Source organism: Scardinius erythrophthalmus (assembly GCF_964197995.2).
Source record: "Scardinius erythrophthalmus genome assembly, chromosome: 22".
Lineage (NCBI taxonomy): Eukaryota > Metazoa > Chordata > Actinopteri > Cypriniformes > Leuciscidae > Scardinius > Scardinius erythrophthalmus.
The window spans coordinates 26,506,465-26,523,067 of NC_138242.1; the positions used below are offsets into that span (position 1 = coordinate 26,506,465).

General features: G+C 37.4%; 1 protein-coding gene across 2 annotated transcripts; it reads right to left on the reverse strand.

Annotated features, from left to right (window-relative positions):
- Positions 1-403: 403 nt before the first annotated feature.
- ptbp2a (polypyrimidine tract binding protein 2a) lies at positions 404-16,120 on the reverse strand. 2 transcript variants are annotated; one of them, XM_081352348.1, is made up of 14 exons: positions 15,931-16,120; positions 14,786-14,813; positions 12,812-12,881; positions 12,265-12,449; positions 11,982-12,122; positions 11,205-11,327; positions 10,931-11,041; positions 10,595-10,805; positions 9,337-9,452; positions 4,764-4,797; positions 3,369-3,461; positions 1,768-1,984; positions 1,607-1,684; positions 404-1,526 (listed from the first exon to the last, which is right to left on the reverse strand). In XM_081352348.1, the coding sequence occupies exons 1-14, from the start codon at positions 15,936-15,938 to the stop codon at positions 1,397-1,399; spliced, it is 1,545 nt and encodes a 514-aa protein (XP_081208474.1). In that variant the 5' UTR covers positions 15,939-16,120; the 3' UTR covers positions 404-1,396. The 2 variants fall into 2 exon arrangements, with proteins under 2 accessions (XP_081208474.1, XP_081208475.1); XM_081352349.1 differs by having other exon boundaries at positions 10,607-10,805; positions 15,931-16,108.
- Between the last annotated feature and the right edge of the window lie 483 nt (positions 16,121-16,603).

Sequence of the window (16,603 nt, forward strand, 5' to 3'; positions counted from 1 at the left end):
TTAAAATAAATGCATCAAGTTCAGACCACTTTAAAAGAAAAAAGGTCATGTGATTGCTGAGAACTTCACTGCAAGGATCATTGTTTTTAATAGTGGAAGGGCAGGAGCACATGAACATGTGATGCAGAATCAGGTGTCAACTGAAGTGATCAACTAAAAGGCAAAGCAATAATCCAGGAAGGATGGATCGCTCACAAGCGGAAAGGATTTACAGGGTGGGAAATTGTTTCTTAACACTTGTGCTGCCAAACAAATATTTTTGTCCAAATCTGTTTTGCCAAAACCTTTGTGACTTCAAACTTCCTGAAGTTTTTCCCACCCTGGAAGAGAACAAGATGTCAGAACCATAAACGTAGTGAACAAACAGGAGTGAGGGGCGGAAGAGAGACAGCGAGAGAGTGAATGCAGAACTACACAAGTGTTTATTGAGCATGCTACGGATAAAAGCAGAAAATAGGAAGGAGAAAGATAAATCAAATCACAACAAAGTCAATCTCCCCACTTTTGTTAAAAAAAAAATCATTTAATTGTGCCACATCCAAACTATACCGAATAATACATTTCTACGAATGTAAAAAAAAAAAAAAAAGAATACACAAGATCCTTTTGTTCCTCTAAAAATATCATAGTGTGGATTTCCAATCAATATTATTTATTCTCATAAGCCTGTTCATGGGTCTCCTCTTCGCAGTAAACTGCTCAATCATGGAGTAAATTAAGACTATAGGCACATAAACTTTGGTCCCTTCTACTGTAGTTGTCTTTCCGAATCACACAAAGAAGTGATTTCCAGTCAATGCAACACTAGGAATAATGATTTCCTATCAATAACGTGAGGTTTGGCTGGATTGGTGAGTTAAGAGCGGGCCTAACATCTCAGTGATGAACACTAGAGAATCACAGGTTTATTTACAATTCCTAAACCAAAACATCACAGCCATTAAGAATTGAACAAACATAAAATGCAAAAAAAGAAAAACATTTCAAAGGCTTTTACACACTATACAGACACGAAAGGAAAAAAAATTTGTCTTAACAAAACTTAGTGTAATATCTCACGCTCAGAGGACTGCCTGGGTTTGAGAAAAATGAAGTATGAAAAGATTTATGTAAGTTTTGTAAGGCACATTCTTTTCTGCTTATTATAAGAGGTTCAGCCTTTACATCACGACACCCTTCCACCACTGAAGAGTATGTGCGTCAGAGCGCCAGTAAGAGGGAAAACGGGGTTAAAAAAAAAAGGTCCTTGAAAACAGTCACAATATTTCCTTCTTACAACATCTTCTTGAGGAATGAAACTTGGGAGAAGAAACTCAAAATTGTGGTCCCCAGTGTATTTGAACAGTCAACAGGTAACACTAAAAAAGAAGTTGGGAGCAAGACCTTTTGGGTTCCTTTAGATGGTTGATTTGGAGAAGGAGACCTTCAGGTGGTGGTTATTACCCATGTTGTAATTGTGAAGGTCGATCAGGCATTGAATAGCTTCTTCCACGGTTGTCATCTGAATTAGGGCCATTTTGTGATCTCTGCAGAGAAAAATCACGGCAAAAACGGTCACGCGAGAGAAAGAACAGGCAGAAGTGTAGCTAAATGGCGACATACTTACTGGAAAAACTTGAAAGCTTTCACAGTGCCACCGGAATTGGAGAACAGGACTCTGAGGTCTTCTTCACTTATGTCTTGCCTTCAAAACATGACAGAAAAATGACTTAGCTCTGCGACAACTGACACAAAGATTGACAAGTGGCGAATAGCACTTTTACTCACGGGATGTTTGACAGATGCAGTGTGCCAGAAGGAGGGAAGATGTTCTGAAAGTTCTTGGAGCCGGGCTTTTTGAAACGGTGCAGTGGGGAGTTTGTGAAGTCTTTTGTGAGACCCTGGTCGTCTAAACCATCTCTCGGTAACTGAACGGTCTGATGCTTCGACATCGTAACGCGAATGATCTTTGAATACATCTTCTGACCGTTTAGATGGCTCATAGCTGAGGATCAACCAAAGAGAAATGAGAAAGACATGGAGACTCATGACGTAAAGTGCAGACAAAACCCACTACCGTTTGGGGTCGGTATGATTTTTTTTATGTTCTCTATTTTAATATATTTTTATTCTGGTGATGGAAAAACTACATTTTCAGCAGCCATTTCTCCTGTAGCTGCGTTTACATGGACCATTTACATGTAATCGGACTTGTAGCACAGTCAGTCAGAATTGAAAAAAGTCTCATGTAACCATGTCAATCAGAAAGAACTGGCCAAATCCGATTAAAATTTTATTGGGACTGTAAGGAGTGGTTTAAACCTTTTCTAATCCGGTCGAGAGGACATGTAAACACTTGATCAGATTGAAAACCGAAACTGGAAAGTACTGGGCATGTGCAATGACGTCGAGATTGGCGTACTGACAAATGACGCGTGGAACGAGCTGTTGCTGTTGTCGAGTGAAGTGTCATAAATGACTGTTTTGTTGATCTAAAGTTTTCCTTCCACTCGTCTGTGAAGTGGAGTAGGACAACGTCCCACCAGTTCTTGTTTCAGACTCATTCACAGACGCCTTGTTTTAGGTGCTTGATAAATAAAAGCAGTATGGCACAACGGTTCATGTGCTCGTCGTCTCCCTAATTAGGACCCGAAATAAATAACTATTACTGATCTATTCTTTAAAGCAAAGAAGCAACATAGGAGAATGCACAAACAGCGGGAAACTCTGTATATTTGTTCAATGTTCACGTCAAAAAATATTTTGAGATTTGAAGCTTATAACAAATGCATACATCAACACAAATCACTTTATTTAGCATTCATGTAAACACTAAGTGTGCAATTAATTCATTCCGATTGAAGGAAAGGTGACAGTAGCTACTATCACATGATCCTTAATCCTAAATAAAGTACTAATTTATATCAAAATCTTACTGGCCCCAAACATTTGAACAGTAATATATATAAAAACCCACCAAATGTATAAACATACTACACACTAAGCATTCACAAACATTTAACTTCTGGAATGCGAGTTAAATTCAGAGGTAAATAATATGGACGGGGCCCAATTCCATCCATCAGGATTTGAGTGTTTTTCAGAAGTTTTTATTTTTGGTTAATATTATTGAGCCCCACCCACACTACCTTGGGAAAAGTTGTTTAAGAGGCAGCGAAAGCTATTCGATTTTGATGGATTTTTTTTCATTTTGAATGAATCCTGCACAATCAAACCAAGGACATTTATTCTGAATGAAATGAAATGTCTATTTTGATTTGATATCATCTTTAAAGCCTGAATGCAACTCAATTGGATTTGACTGGCGTGTAAACTTAGCCATGACAATAACTGTTGTGCTGTTAAGGATGTTTCTGGATGCATCTTACCAAGCTGAGCCTGGTTCATATCAGCCATCTGTATCAGTGCGCTGTCTTTCTTATTAAAAAGAATCTTCACACGCTGCACGTCCCCGTAAACTCCTGCGAACAGAGCAGCCAGCAGCCAGAGGAGAAGCGAGAGAGAGAGAGGGAGGAAAAAGTGAGGAGTGAGAGAGTGGAAAGATAGAACGACAGACTCAAAGAACGTTCATCGAAATGGAGAAAACTAATAACAACCTGACAGAAGACTCGGATATATACACCCTCAAATTCAAAATAAATTAAGAACTAGGATGGGACATAAAAACTGTGCAAACTGAACAAAGATCACATGCACTGAAACAAATTGTATACTTCAAAATAGTGAAAGAAAATAAAGCAAAAAACTTTTACTCTAAAAGCCAATTAATGGTAATGGTTTAAAGTCAGCATGAAATTAAATTTATAATCCATTTATACTTACATAATGTATTACCAAGAACATTCAACAAGAGAAAAAAAAGAAATGTAGGGCTGGATTTGAATCCATTCAGAACTGATTAACGTAGTGGACGGTCTATGCTAAAACAGAGTCTCAGTCGATTGTGAAGGACAACACAATCACTAGTACCCACTTTTGAGGTTAAATTTAAAAAGTTCATTGTTATTATGAAGTTAAAGGGATAGCTCACCCAAAAATAAAAATTCTGCCATCATTTATTCTGTCATCAACATTTCATCATCATCGATTCACCCTCAAGTTGTTCCAAACCTGTATGAATTTATTTCTTCTGCTAAACACAAAAGAAGATATTCTGAAGAAAGCTGGTAACCAAAAAGTTGATGGACCCCATTGACTTCAATAGTATTTTATTTTGTTCCATACTATGGAAGTCAATGGTGCCCATTAGCTGTTTACCCATATTCCTCTTTTGTGTTCAGTAGTTCATACACCCGTTCATACAGGTTTTGTACAACTTGAGTAAATGATGACAGAATTTTCATTTTTGGGTGAACTATCCCTTTAAGCAACAATAGTTATGGGTAAAATTTTAGAGAAGTTCCCTCAACAATTAATAATTAGCTATTTGACTATTGTTCACCAATAATAAACCCATATATCAAACCAATAACCAGTATTTAGTTAATCAGCTCTTTAACGTTAAGTTTACAGAAAAAGTTAGACATTAATTCTTTGTTGAGTGTGCTATATGTAGTCTTAAAGCAAATTAAATTTTTTTAGAAATTGCATATGGGTTATCAGACAAGCAATATCTATAAATAATAAATATCTACAGAAACGTGCATTATTGCTGGGTCAATTTTCATTTCATGTTGACTTTAAATAAAAGAATTAAAAGCACATGAATAATAATAATAACAACAGAAACCAAATGAAAAAATGTAGAGCTAACGAGAACATACCGAAGAGGGTAAACAGACTGTGGGGCGTAACCATCTTTAGAAGGAGAGAGGAGCAAGCGGACAGAGAGAAGAGTCGAGGAAGAGCGGAGATGAACAGATCATCCATAACGGAGGGTGGTTTCCGCAGAATGGTGAAGTGGTCATGGATCATGGTTCAGGGCGGTTAATTGGGGGGTCCGAAGTTTTGTTCAAGCAAAAAAAAGCATGAACAACGAGGTGTGGTCAAGGTGTGGCAAGAAGAAGGGACCAAAATTTAAAATAAAACAGGACAAGAGGGGGGAAAAGAAAGAGTGAGAGAGAGAGAGAGAGAGAGAGAGAGAGAGAGAGAGAGAGAGAGAGAGAGAGAGAGAGAGAGAGAGAGAGAGAGAGAGAGAGAGAGAGAGAGAGAGAGAGAGAGAGAGAGAGAGAGAGAGAGAGAGAGAGAGAGAGAAAGGCAGGATGGAAGAGAGGGATGAAATCAAAATGAAGAAAAGAGGGGGAAGCAAATGCAGAATATAAATAAAGGGGGGACAAAAAATATAATACAGGTCAGTACACAGGAAATGCAGGAGTTTGGTCAGAGAATGGCTGCTTTATGCATTTTTACATTATACAAGCAAATAATTGTGCCAAATGTAGTTACCCAGTTCCAGGGTAAGGATACATTCATACCAAAAAATAAAGAGGAGAATCTGATAATGATAACAATGATCTGAATAACAGCAGAGTTATGAAGTTTTAAAGATGCATGCAGGAGATTGAAGATCAGGAAAAGCCGAAAGAGTCACAGTTTCAAGCATCCGGTTCTTTGTGATTGCCATGCTTGTGTGGACATGAAAACCACCTTTTAAAGTTATGGTGTGAACAGACAAAGTCACTATTGACCTCACAGCAATACGTGCAGTCTGACATTTAAACAACACAAAAATTTGTCAATTATATCAAATGAGCGGAGCAATCCATGGTTCACTAACTTTCGCAGAGTGAGAGACAGAGTTTATAAAAGAGAAAATTAGTTGCTCTGTGGAACTTGATGGACAAACAGAAAGCTGTCAAAACACACAGAGACAAGCACTAACGGATAACTTCAGATAATACGATTAATGAGAGTTCGTTGTTATTCTAAAAACAAGTAGCTTTAAGAACGACATAAGCTAAACTCACAAAGAAATGCCTCAGTCATATTTCACCCCAAAATCAAAAGTAAAAAATCTGAAATTAAAAGAAAATTAAGTCCACTAAGTTGTATATTCCTTACAACAAATACCATGACTGAAATGTACAATTATATTTAAATTACAAGCAATAAAATTCACAAGTAAATATAGCATATATTAGTGGTGCATCACTAAACTCACGGTTTGGATCATATTATGGTTTTTGAGGCACGAAAGTAAGTGTGTGTGTGTGTGTGGGGGGGGGGGGGGGGTAATGTAACTGCTTTTCTTTTATTACTTAAAGCGCACTTTAAGTACTTCAACACCCCAGCAAAAATCTAGCTTTTAATTATAAAACATTATTAAAGACAAGTGAACACAAATTACATAAATACAATCTAAAGATATACAAATAAAGTAAGGACTAACAGTAGTATTCAGGTACAGAATTGTAATCATTAAAAGTAAAATAACACTATAGTGTTGACTGTATAAATTAAATATAGATTAATATTTGTTAAAGATGTGTTTTGTTGTTTGATTAACATTAATGACGAAGACAGCAGCAGATTTTTATAGGCTGCTGTCACTTTAAGACCTAATAAACGGATCACATTTAATGATACACATCGGATTTCTTTCTCAACTGTTTATGTTCACTTAAGACATAACCGAGTAGGGGTGGTGAAAAAAATCGATTATTGATTAATCGCGAGTATGTTATGGACGAGTATGAATCGATTATCAAATTTTCAAAAATCGATTTTTTATAAAAAAAAAAATAAAAAAAAAAATCCACTCTGCGTGCATTTAGAGCATGTTATGTTATGAGAGGCGAATCACAACTACTTCAGAAAACCCAGCACAGTATAGGAACTACCAGGCAGTGACGTATGTGTACGCTGAAATAAAAAGTATTTCACCTCAGAAAAACGGACGTTCCTGTCCTGTCAGCCGTTATACTGTACTCGTAGCGCACACTCTTCAATTGCACGCGCAAATGCGGAGGGGCGCGCCGTGTATCGCTTCACTGTATAGTGCAAAGTGCAAAGGAAACTACGAGCATGCAACGTTGTTCGTTGTAAATTAGTAAGTCATGAAATAAAAGTAAAATACCAATAAATCACGTTACTGGTACGTCGTGTGTTAGCTGAGAAGGATTTGCATGCAGGCATGATTTTCATTCTATTCACCAGGGGCCGGTTGCACCAGCTGTGCGTAAGTTATAACTTAGCCTAGTTTTGACGTAAATGGACACTAAGTTACGACTTACGCACTTCTAAATATTTTTGCGTTGCACCATTAAACTTAGTTGAAGCGTAACTCTACGTTTAAACTAAATATTTACGGCAGCCTCCGATCAGGAGTAACGGCTGGAATAAAATATCAAACACACTGAACTGCATCAATAAGCTATTCTTTTACCTGACAGACTTCAATTCTTAATACATATATAATGCAGACATTTACACTCGCTTACATTTTAAGAGAGAGAACATTATGTGAAAAGATTACTTTGTTAGAGGCTATCTTTAACACAAACCCATCCTAAACAGCATGTCGCTGTGTGCATCGGTCCATGGTGTGCATGTCAAATAGCCTATCAGTCATAGTCAATAAACGTAATTTCTTATGCTTTTTGTATCAATATTTATTTATTGATCCTTATTCATTTCATTTCAAATAAAGTTTCTGAATGTTACATATAAAAACACTTATGCTATTCATGATCAAGTATCGTATTTAATGGAAACTTATTTTTACCGTTAGTAACGTGAGGCAAAATAATGAAGGATAAACTGAAATTCACAGCATTTCAACACAACATCTGCTCACGTGTTTGAAGGCTGCTATTGGATAACCGAGGCTAAACGTCATATTATGCGACTACGAATTACTTTACGGAGAGCTTACGACCTACTAGCTACGTTCTGCCTTACGAACAAATGGTGCAACGGAATAAAGTACAGAGTTAGTTACAAACTAGCTAGTAGTTACTAAGCCTCTAGTGTGGACTTTACGTTCCAATTTAAGAAAGAACTTACGAACGGCTGGTGCAACCCTACCCAGGAGCAGTTTCCATGTTTCATTAACAGTTCTTGTTAGTATTGTGTATTCACCATGGTAACTGTCGTTTCAATATTAACGCCAAAATGCCACTTTATTTTCACTTTGTGTTATTTTTTATATTTGTAATATACTGTGGTGGCTCATACCAACATTGTATTAAAAGCTAGTTTGGTTCAACTTGATGAGTCACAACACAATGTGATGTATTCATTTCTGTGTTCTACAGAACATAAGCTACATACAAATAATTCTGAAGTTATAACTACACGACACAGAAAGTGCTTTGAGTTGTTACTCAATAAAAGAGTTAAGTAATTCAGCAGCTGACTTTTTTTAATACTGCAATCACTTAGTGTATTTTTGTTTACTGTTGTGAACTGGAAAATCAATAATCGCTAATCGAAAATCGTTAATAATCGAAAATCGACTGTAATCGAATCGGGACTTCAATAATCGTAATCGAATCGAATCGGGAAATCAGACAGATTAACCACCCCTATAACCGAGCTTACGAGAAATTACTAGCAGAGATGGGTATTTTAACATAATTTTGTGTGTCCATTCAAGCGCAAGAAGAGGAATCAATTCGGTGTTCACGCGCTATCTGAAACGCGCCTCTCCGTGTCGAGTTCTCTTTCGCTTCTTCTTTCTGGTTTAAAATCGCTGGAATGTGTAAATTGTCAAGTAAAATGATTAACTTTTACTCTATGATGGTTAAACTTAGCAATTAGTCTACAAATGGGGCCGGGTCCGTAAGGGTCACGGATCAACTGCAATCATTGCACACCTAATATATATTAATTAATTAGTTACATATTTAAAAGATTTTTATATTTAAAACTTAAGGCTTTTTTAGCGCAATTTTCCAACGGACAAAATTGCGATTGTTAACTCATGATTTCTGTTCTGTCTGTGCGCACCAATCTTGCACTTCTATCTCCTCCTCAACCAGACCACCTAGAGACTTCGGGTTTTCGGCATTATGTTAAGGAAGGTCTAATCTCGGGAACGCACAAAAAAAACAACAAAAAAAAAACATAAGATTTACTATCTCTTAGTGTTGTGATCCCATGACGTCAGAAAATTGCGCTAAAACACTCACTGGGTTTTTATTACTTGTTTTATTTTGGGGTTCAAACATGACCAGGGAATTTCAGTTGAGTTTTGGTTAAGTTTTTGTATGCATTACATGTACAGAGTGAATGTACAAGGTAAAATGAGACTACAACACTCGGCAATTACAAATTGGACAATCTTATAGTTTATAAGTAAAGGAAGTGTCACTTTCTGAGTCTAAGCAAATAACATGGCATGACAAACAGAAATATGTAAATGTGAGGGAGAGGCTGAGATGCAAGCACACTGACCTCTTCGTTTAGATTGCTAACAAGCAGCACTCCACCAGACCCCGTGTGCCCGGACAGAGCGACTCTTCCAGCCGCTGCAGCAGCCGCCGCGGCCGCACTCAATGGGCTCAGGGCACCTGCAATCACACAGGTACACATAAATAGGCATTCTACTCCAGAAGTTCAATTAAATGTGATATTACATACATGAACAGCACAAAACAAAGTTCTTACATAAAGTAAAACATATTAAGTTCTTTATCCTGATGTTAGAGGGACCTGGTTGAAACCATGTGGGGTTTTAAAACCTAATAATTTTAAGCCTAATATCAATAAAATAACTGCTTGATTATGTGACAAGGGAAATGTCAAATTGCATTTTTAAATTAAGAGGCCTTATGAGCAGATCTCCGGGAAAAGGTCACTCGAGCACTCAGAGACACAGGCCTACATGACATTTTACAGTACTTAAGAGCACATTCCAATTATACTCAGTCTTTCATAAACACAGCTTTCTATTTTCATTTTCATACTATTCAGCTGATTGAAATACTGTCCTTATTCAGCGGTGCTCAGAATCAAGCAGGTCTTAAATGGGTGATGGTTTGGATGACAAATAAATGTTTAGAATTGAACAGACAACCAATGATCAACAGATAAATAGACAAACATCTTTGGAAGCTGCATCACGCCTTGCTATTTTTTAAGCATCTCGCGCCATGAGCGTCACGCTTTTTAAGAGCGAGTTGTGTCAAGCTTAAAAAAAAAGTTCCTTTAAAAAAAAAATCTCTCTCAGGACACCTTGAGTGAACACCCCAGTGTGTTTAGCATAGCTCTGGACTGAAAGTCACTGCTAAGAGTGTTTATGCAAATTTAATCCTGAAAATAATTTATTTGTAATGACAATCGACTGTATTAACAGTTCTCGAAAATATATTCTTCATGTCAATGAGACAAAATATTTGCACAATTACTGTTGGTAACACTATTTCGATGGTCCACTTTAGACATTACTTGTCAACTTATTCTACTAACCTGAACCTATAATATAACAGTCTACTAATATTCTAATGAGAGTTAGTTAAAATGTAGTTGCAAAGTTACTTATAGATAGTAAAACATCTAAAGTGGACCATCAAAATAAATTGTAACCATAGTGTTTCCTTTTCTACAGGTTTGTAACGTGGGAGTGTTAGGGCATGTGAATGAAGACAATAAACACTGGATCACATACAAAATAGATAGAAAAAAAAAACAAAAAAACAAGAGAGGCAAGTACCTGGGATCTTACCAAGCAGGGAACTGGAGTCTTTACCCAGGGCAGCAGCCATAGAGGGATCCAGAGAGGGCTGCCCATCTCCAGCAGGAAGATCCGGTCTGGTGTAGTCCCTGCTCTTATCGTTATTGTATTTCACATTCAGGTTGACAAGTTTTGAGTAGTCTATCCGAAGGGTACAGCAGGAATTGTAAATGTTCTGACCATCTAGAGCCTAAAAGACAACCGAAAAAGATAGAAAAAAGAGCAAGGTGGAGAGACAGAGAGAAAGAATGTGTCGTCTTCGTAGAGCACTAAAAACGTGCTTTTCACATGAACTTCCGCTGAGAGCAAACCCACCACTTTAGCTTGCTGTGCATTGGTTGGATCGTTGAACTGCAACAGGGCCTGAAACTGATTGTTCTTGGTGAATGTGATGATTTTCATGACGGTGCCAAACTTTGAGAAGATCTATTGACAGAGAAAGCAGAGCATTGAGGGGAGCTATCAACAGAGGGGAAAAAGACATTACAAAAAAAAAAAAAACAGAATTAACACACAGCATCACCAGGACATCAACTTGTCACTAATATAAACTGAATAAGAGGCTGATCCAAACTGTGGCGTCCCCCACCTGCTGCAGCACATCCAGGGTGACGGGGTAAAACATATTATCAATGATTATTCTCAGCACTGGACTGGAGGGCGCACCGCCACCGTTGCTAGAGTTGGACCCTGATGTGGGAGTACCACCTGACTGGAGATCAGACACAAGCACGATTTAAACATACAAAACACAATAACTTGTCATTTGGTCCTCATGGCAACTCATTCTGGCCAAGAACTGCCCATTTAGACAGGAAGAAACCGTCTGAATTACATGTAAAGTGACTAACAACAGATTGTTTTTTTACTTGCCATTACTGTTATTTTTAATTATATACCACAACAATAGAAAAACAGTCAAAAGTTTGGGTCAAAAAAAATTCAAAAAAGTAAAAAAAATTATACTTATATTTAGCAAAGAGACATTAAATTGATCAAAAGTGACAGTAAAGACATTAATAATGTAAAAAAGTTATTTTAAATTGTAATAATATTTCAAAATTATTATTATTTTTACTGTATTTTTTATCAAATAAATGCAGCCTTGGTGAGCATGAGAGATTCTTTTTTTTTTTTTTTAAAGCATCAAAAAAAAAATCTTACAGATCACAAACTTTTTAACAGTAGTGTAAATTCACTATGCACATGCACACCGTAAATAGTAGAAACTGTCTATTGACTGTTTTTCTCAAAGCAAAATCTCACTGGTCCAAATCAGCGCTGTTGGCTTTAAAGATCAATTATCTTCTGATTGGCTGTTGTTTGAAGTATTTTGACTTTATGGATAAGTTAAGTCATTTGTTACCTGGTTTGAATTGTCTGTCTTGAGTTCTTTGTGATTAGAATACTGTATGTAGACAGGCATGCTACGGACGTGAGGCGTCACAGCCGAGTAATAATTGACCATTGTCATGGCAGCTTCCTCAGTGCTGAGCTCCAGAAACGCCTAAAGACAAAGATGATTTCAGTGAAGAGGCAAGATGAACTCAATGAACTCAAAACTGTTAGTCGGACCAGAAATAGCAAATCTCTCTCAAGAACCAACTCTGACAAAAGTGAAATTGAAAACATTTCAGCTGGCCACGCACCTGGTTTTTGCCTTTCAGCGTGAGGATATTAGTGACCTTTCCGAAAGGAAGCCCAAGGGCAATGATCTCTGTTTCCGAGACATCATTGGGTAACTTTCTGATGTGGAGAACGCGTGACGGTGGAGCTTCGCCGACTCTTTCTTCAACTCTGAGTTTTTTGCTGTCACTGCCATTGGATGTCGTATCTGCCAAAGGTGGCCAGAAAGTGGACATTACACAGGGAATCAAAAGAGAACACATTTCTTTATAGAAGGAACCCGAGAAACAAAGATTCCCTTAATTGTGGAAAGGCTTTCGTCTACTGAATAGGATACTGAAACTATTGTTGGAGAAGCTGTAATAAGATGCAGAGCACATAATCTCAATTCCGGTCACATGCTTTTAAGCGTGGGTGCCCACCTACAGGAGATCGTAAGGTTATTCGCAGATTGGATCTTCTCAGATCAGATATCACGCTGAAACATCTGTTATAATTTGATCATTCTAATGCGGTTCATGGTGGAGAAAACGGCATATTTTTGGGATGAGGGAAGTCAGGGACACTTACCGCTGATACTGCTCAGCCCAGAACTGGGGCTGTTATACATGCCGCCGGACAGCAGCTCATCTGATCCTCTCTGCGGAGGCACACAAAGAGAAAGATAAAATCCCGCCCTCCAATAAAGACATTCTACCTTCACAATCTCCTCAACCAAACAATGAAATACAGCTCTCTGCGGACAGCTTAAAGAATCACGGCACATAAAACACACGTCCAGGCGCTCCAGCCTTTCCGCCTTATTTTTCTAGATTGTTGCTTTAATCTTGTTGAGTCTAAGATGTCAGACACTGTCATCTCATCCTGAGCTGCCCACGTTCCCAAAGGGCCCCGGCGCGATCAGGCCGCCGCTTGAAGTGCAGCTAAAAGTGAAGGATGGGATGGCAGGCAAATAACGAACCGGCGCAAACAAAACTTCCTAATAGGATCATCTCAGGTTCGTGCCTCCCAAAAATTCCACCGAATTGTTCTTTATGGACGTGGCTTTTACACCGCCAATAAACTCGCCGCCGCGCCTGCCTTCTGGGCATCGACGCTACAAACAATCAAGGGAATGGTGAAATTTTACATCGAAACGACAAAGCAGAAGAATGTATTAAGAGATGGCAAGGTCTTAGCCTCAGCATCAAAACTGATTAGAAAGGAAGGGTGGAAAAAAACATAACTTTAAAGCAATAAAATCAAATGCTTCTTTTTCCACCTGCTTTCCCAGAAAGACTGGATAACGTTGTTTTCCGGGGAGGAAAATTCTGTTGTTGGCAAACAAACCGAGTTAAAAGGCATGTGTTCAGAAGGCATCTCTGAGAAAGAACAAGTTCTTCTCTAACTACCTTGGACATAAACTGCCCCCATTCAATTACTACCAGCCTAATTTTATGAAAAGCGGAGATGGAGACCTGTAACAGGCCTGTATCTAATATATAAGGGACAATTCTACATTTCCGCACAACACTTTTCTTTCAGCGACATAATATCCAATAATGCACTTAAATGGCTTGGCAATTCTTTGTCCATTCAAAAACAAATTATGTTTGCATCACCCAAGGCTTCTTTGTCTTTTTTCTTGTGGATTTGACGCCACACAATACGCAAATAAGTTTTTAAAAAAGGGAGACAAATTATGCCCCTGACAGCAATACTAAAAAAGCATACATTATATTTTTGAACGAGGTAAGTGTGAAATTGGCGAAGACATATTCTACCCTATAGCTTGCAAATCAGACAGGACAGCAACAATTAAAGACAAAACTGCACTAACACTAACACACATATATGTAATGTCTGATGTCAGCACTGAAATAAGGCCCCAGCCGACACCATCCCATTTCAGAAGTAATTATTAATCTCCCTCCAACAATGTTTGTGAGGGAATGGCATAATGCATAATAATTTTCCAACATTTAATAAAAATAATTAATCAATATGTCATTGCTAAAATATAACATTATGGGTGGCTGGATTCCATACAACATGAAACAGAAAATGTGATATTTGTACATCATTTTAAAAACTATTAACATAATAGGCTAATAGTAATTATATTCCAGTTCTATTTTTGTGTACAAAGCATTAAAATCACCATTTTACTATAAGGTTCAAAGAACCATGTGAATAAATGGCTTCATCTGTAATTAAGCTTAAAATGCCTGCCTTAAAATCATGACTGCCATATTATTAAATATTTCATTATTTAAAAAATGCCCTACTTTGCTATGTAACAGTGGCAAAGGAATGCCAGCACTGCTCTCGTATCCATGGGGTCAAATTTCTGTTGTGGTTTCCACTTGGTCTCACCAGTGCAACAGGCAGGCATCTATTACAAAACTAAATTCCACAACATTATGATCATATTCATAGCAATGTTGTACTGTTTCCTTTGTCAGGTTGCTATTGCACTGCAAAATCCCCCAAGAGGTTACTTGAATTATTCATCCATCAGCCAGACTACATAAATGCAGAAAGGAAACTGAAAACAGTGTTTACCTTTACACCAACTGCGACATCACCAATGCTGTTGAAAACAAAAGTGAGATTTGATCAGACAGATACTAAACACCAGGAATTGACATGCAAGAGAGGGAGGGCTTGAAATCCTTTAATCTGAATCTTTTCAAATCCCCTCCATTATTCAATGACAACAAATTAAGCTGATGAACATTTCACCATTTCATTACTGTATCCCACTCTTCCTCCAACAGGCCAGGAATGCAACTATAATGCTCAAAAGTGCTGTCTAGGTAGGCAGCTTAATAAGGCTTCAAGACTATAGAGTTCAAAAAGGTTGCTTAGATATCTAGCAAAATAGATTTTGAGACATAAATACTAAAAAATGCTGTCTAGATAAACAGATCACTTGGTAACGAGACTCAAAACATGGAAACTAGGTAGGCAGATCAAAAGTTTTTGGCACCATGATGTCCAAAATGCAGTCTAGGTAGGCAGCTTTCTAGATTTTGGGACCGTAATGTCCAGAATGCAGTCTATGTAACAACCACTCACTAGTCACTAGGTTTTGACACAGACCTAGAGTACAGTCTTTAGTATCAAAAAATTTAAGTTTTTCCGTTTTAAATTCAACTCTAGAGCTTTGATAGCCACTAAAAGGTTGATTGATTTTATTAGTTTAATTAAATATGTAAGTTACATTTATTTGTAGGTAACGTTACAAAAGCTAACGCGAGGCTAACAAAAGAAACATAATTACAACCTACATAAACCCATAATGAGGTCCACTGGGAAATTAAATCACATTCTAGCCCATTAACGTAATAATTACAAATCAAACTAGTCAAAAGACTTGTTAAATTAAACTCATGTTTAATTGTGTGTGGACAACATGAGCAAACACACAGCTAGTGAAGCTAACCTGCTAACGCATGCTTTCTGTTGTGGACTCATTTTTGTTATGTTTACTAATATGAGGTATTGCGGATTTTTTCTATTGACATGTTGTATAAGGCAAAACCACCGATACGGTGAGATTATATATTTACAATTGTTTAGGTGTTTCAATACAGCGTTAGCATGTTAGCAGCGTTAGCATTTCAATAAGTGTGAATACACTCTTCTAATTCACATTTAAATTATTATTTCATATACACATAAACGAAGAGCGTTTTGATGCTCACCCGTCCATTTCTGGTGATCTGTATAAAAATAAACCCGCTGAAGAGTGAGTGTGTTATTCCTCCTCACTGGCTTTAGCTCAGACACACAAACACACACACACACCAGTTACAAAATGGAGGCGGAAACTGAGACGTGAGTAACACACACACACACACACACACACACACACACACACACACACACACACACACACACACATACACACAGCTACTGTAAACACACAATACATATGAGACACATACACACAGCTATTGTAAACGCAAAGACCATGTATTGTTAGCCGGTAATGTATAAAATAAGGCAGGTATTAAGCACACACATACTACCAACTGTAAATAGGCTAGTGTAGCCTTATATTTTATTGTAAACCAGCAATACATAAAAAAATTATAGAGGAGGTAATAATGTTCAATTGCTCAGTGCTTGTTTTTTCACATTTCAGGTGACTTTGAACTTTTTCCACAGATAGAATTCCTCCTATAATACTTCTGAGGAATAAAATAAACACAAATGAGAAATTGTTGCATAATTTAATCTATACAATTTAGATTGGATAACTCAAAAAAAAAAAGTTGCTGCCATACATTTTTAGGTAGGATACAACCAACTTCGATATCGAAGTAATTTCAACTTAAAACACATTAAACTGACTTAAAATTAATTGAATCTTGT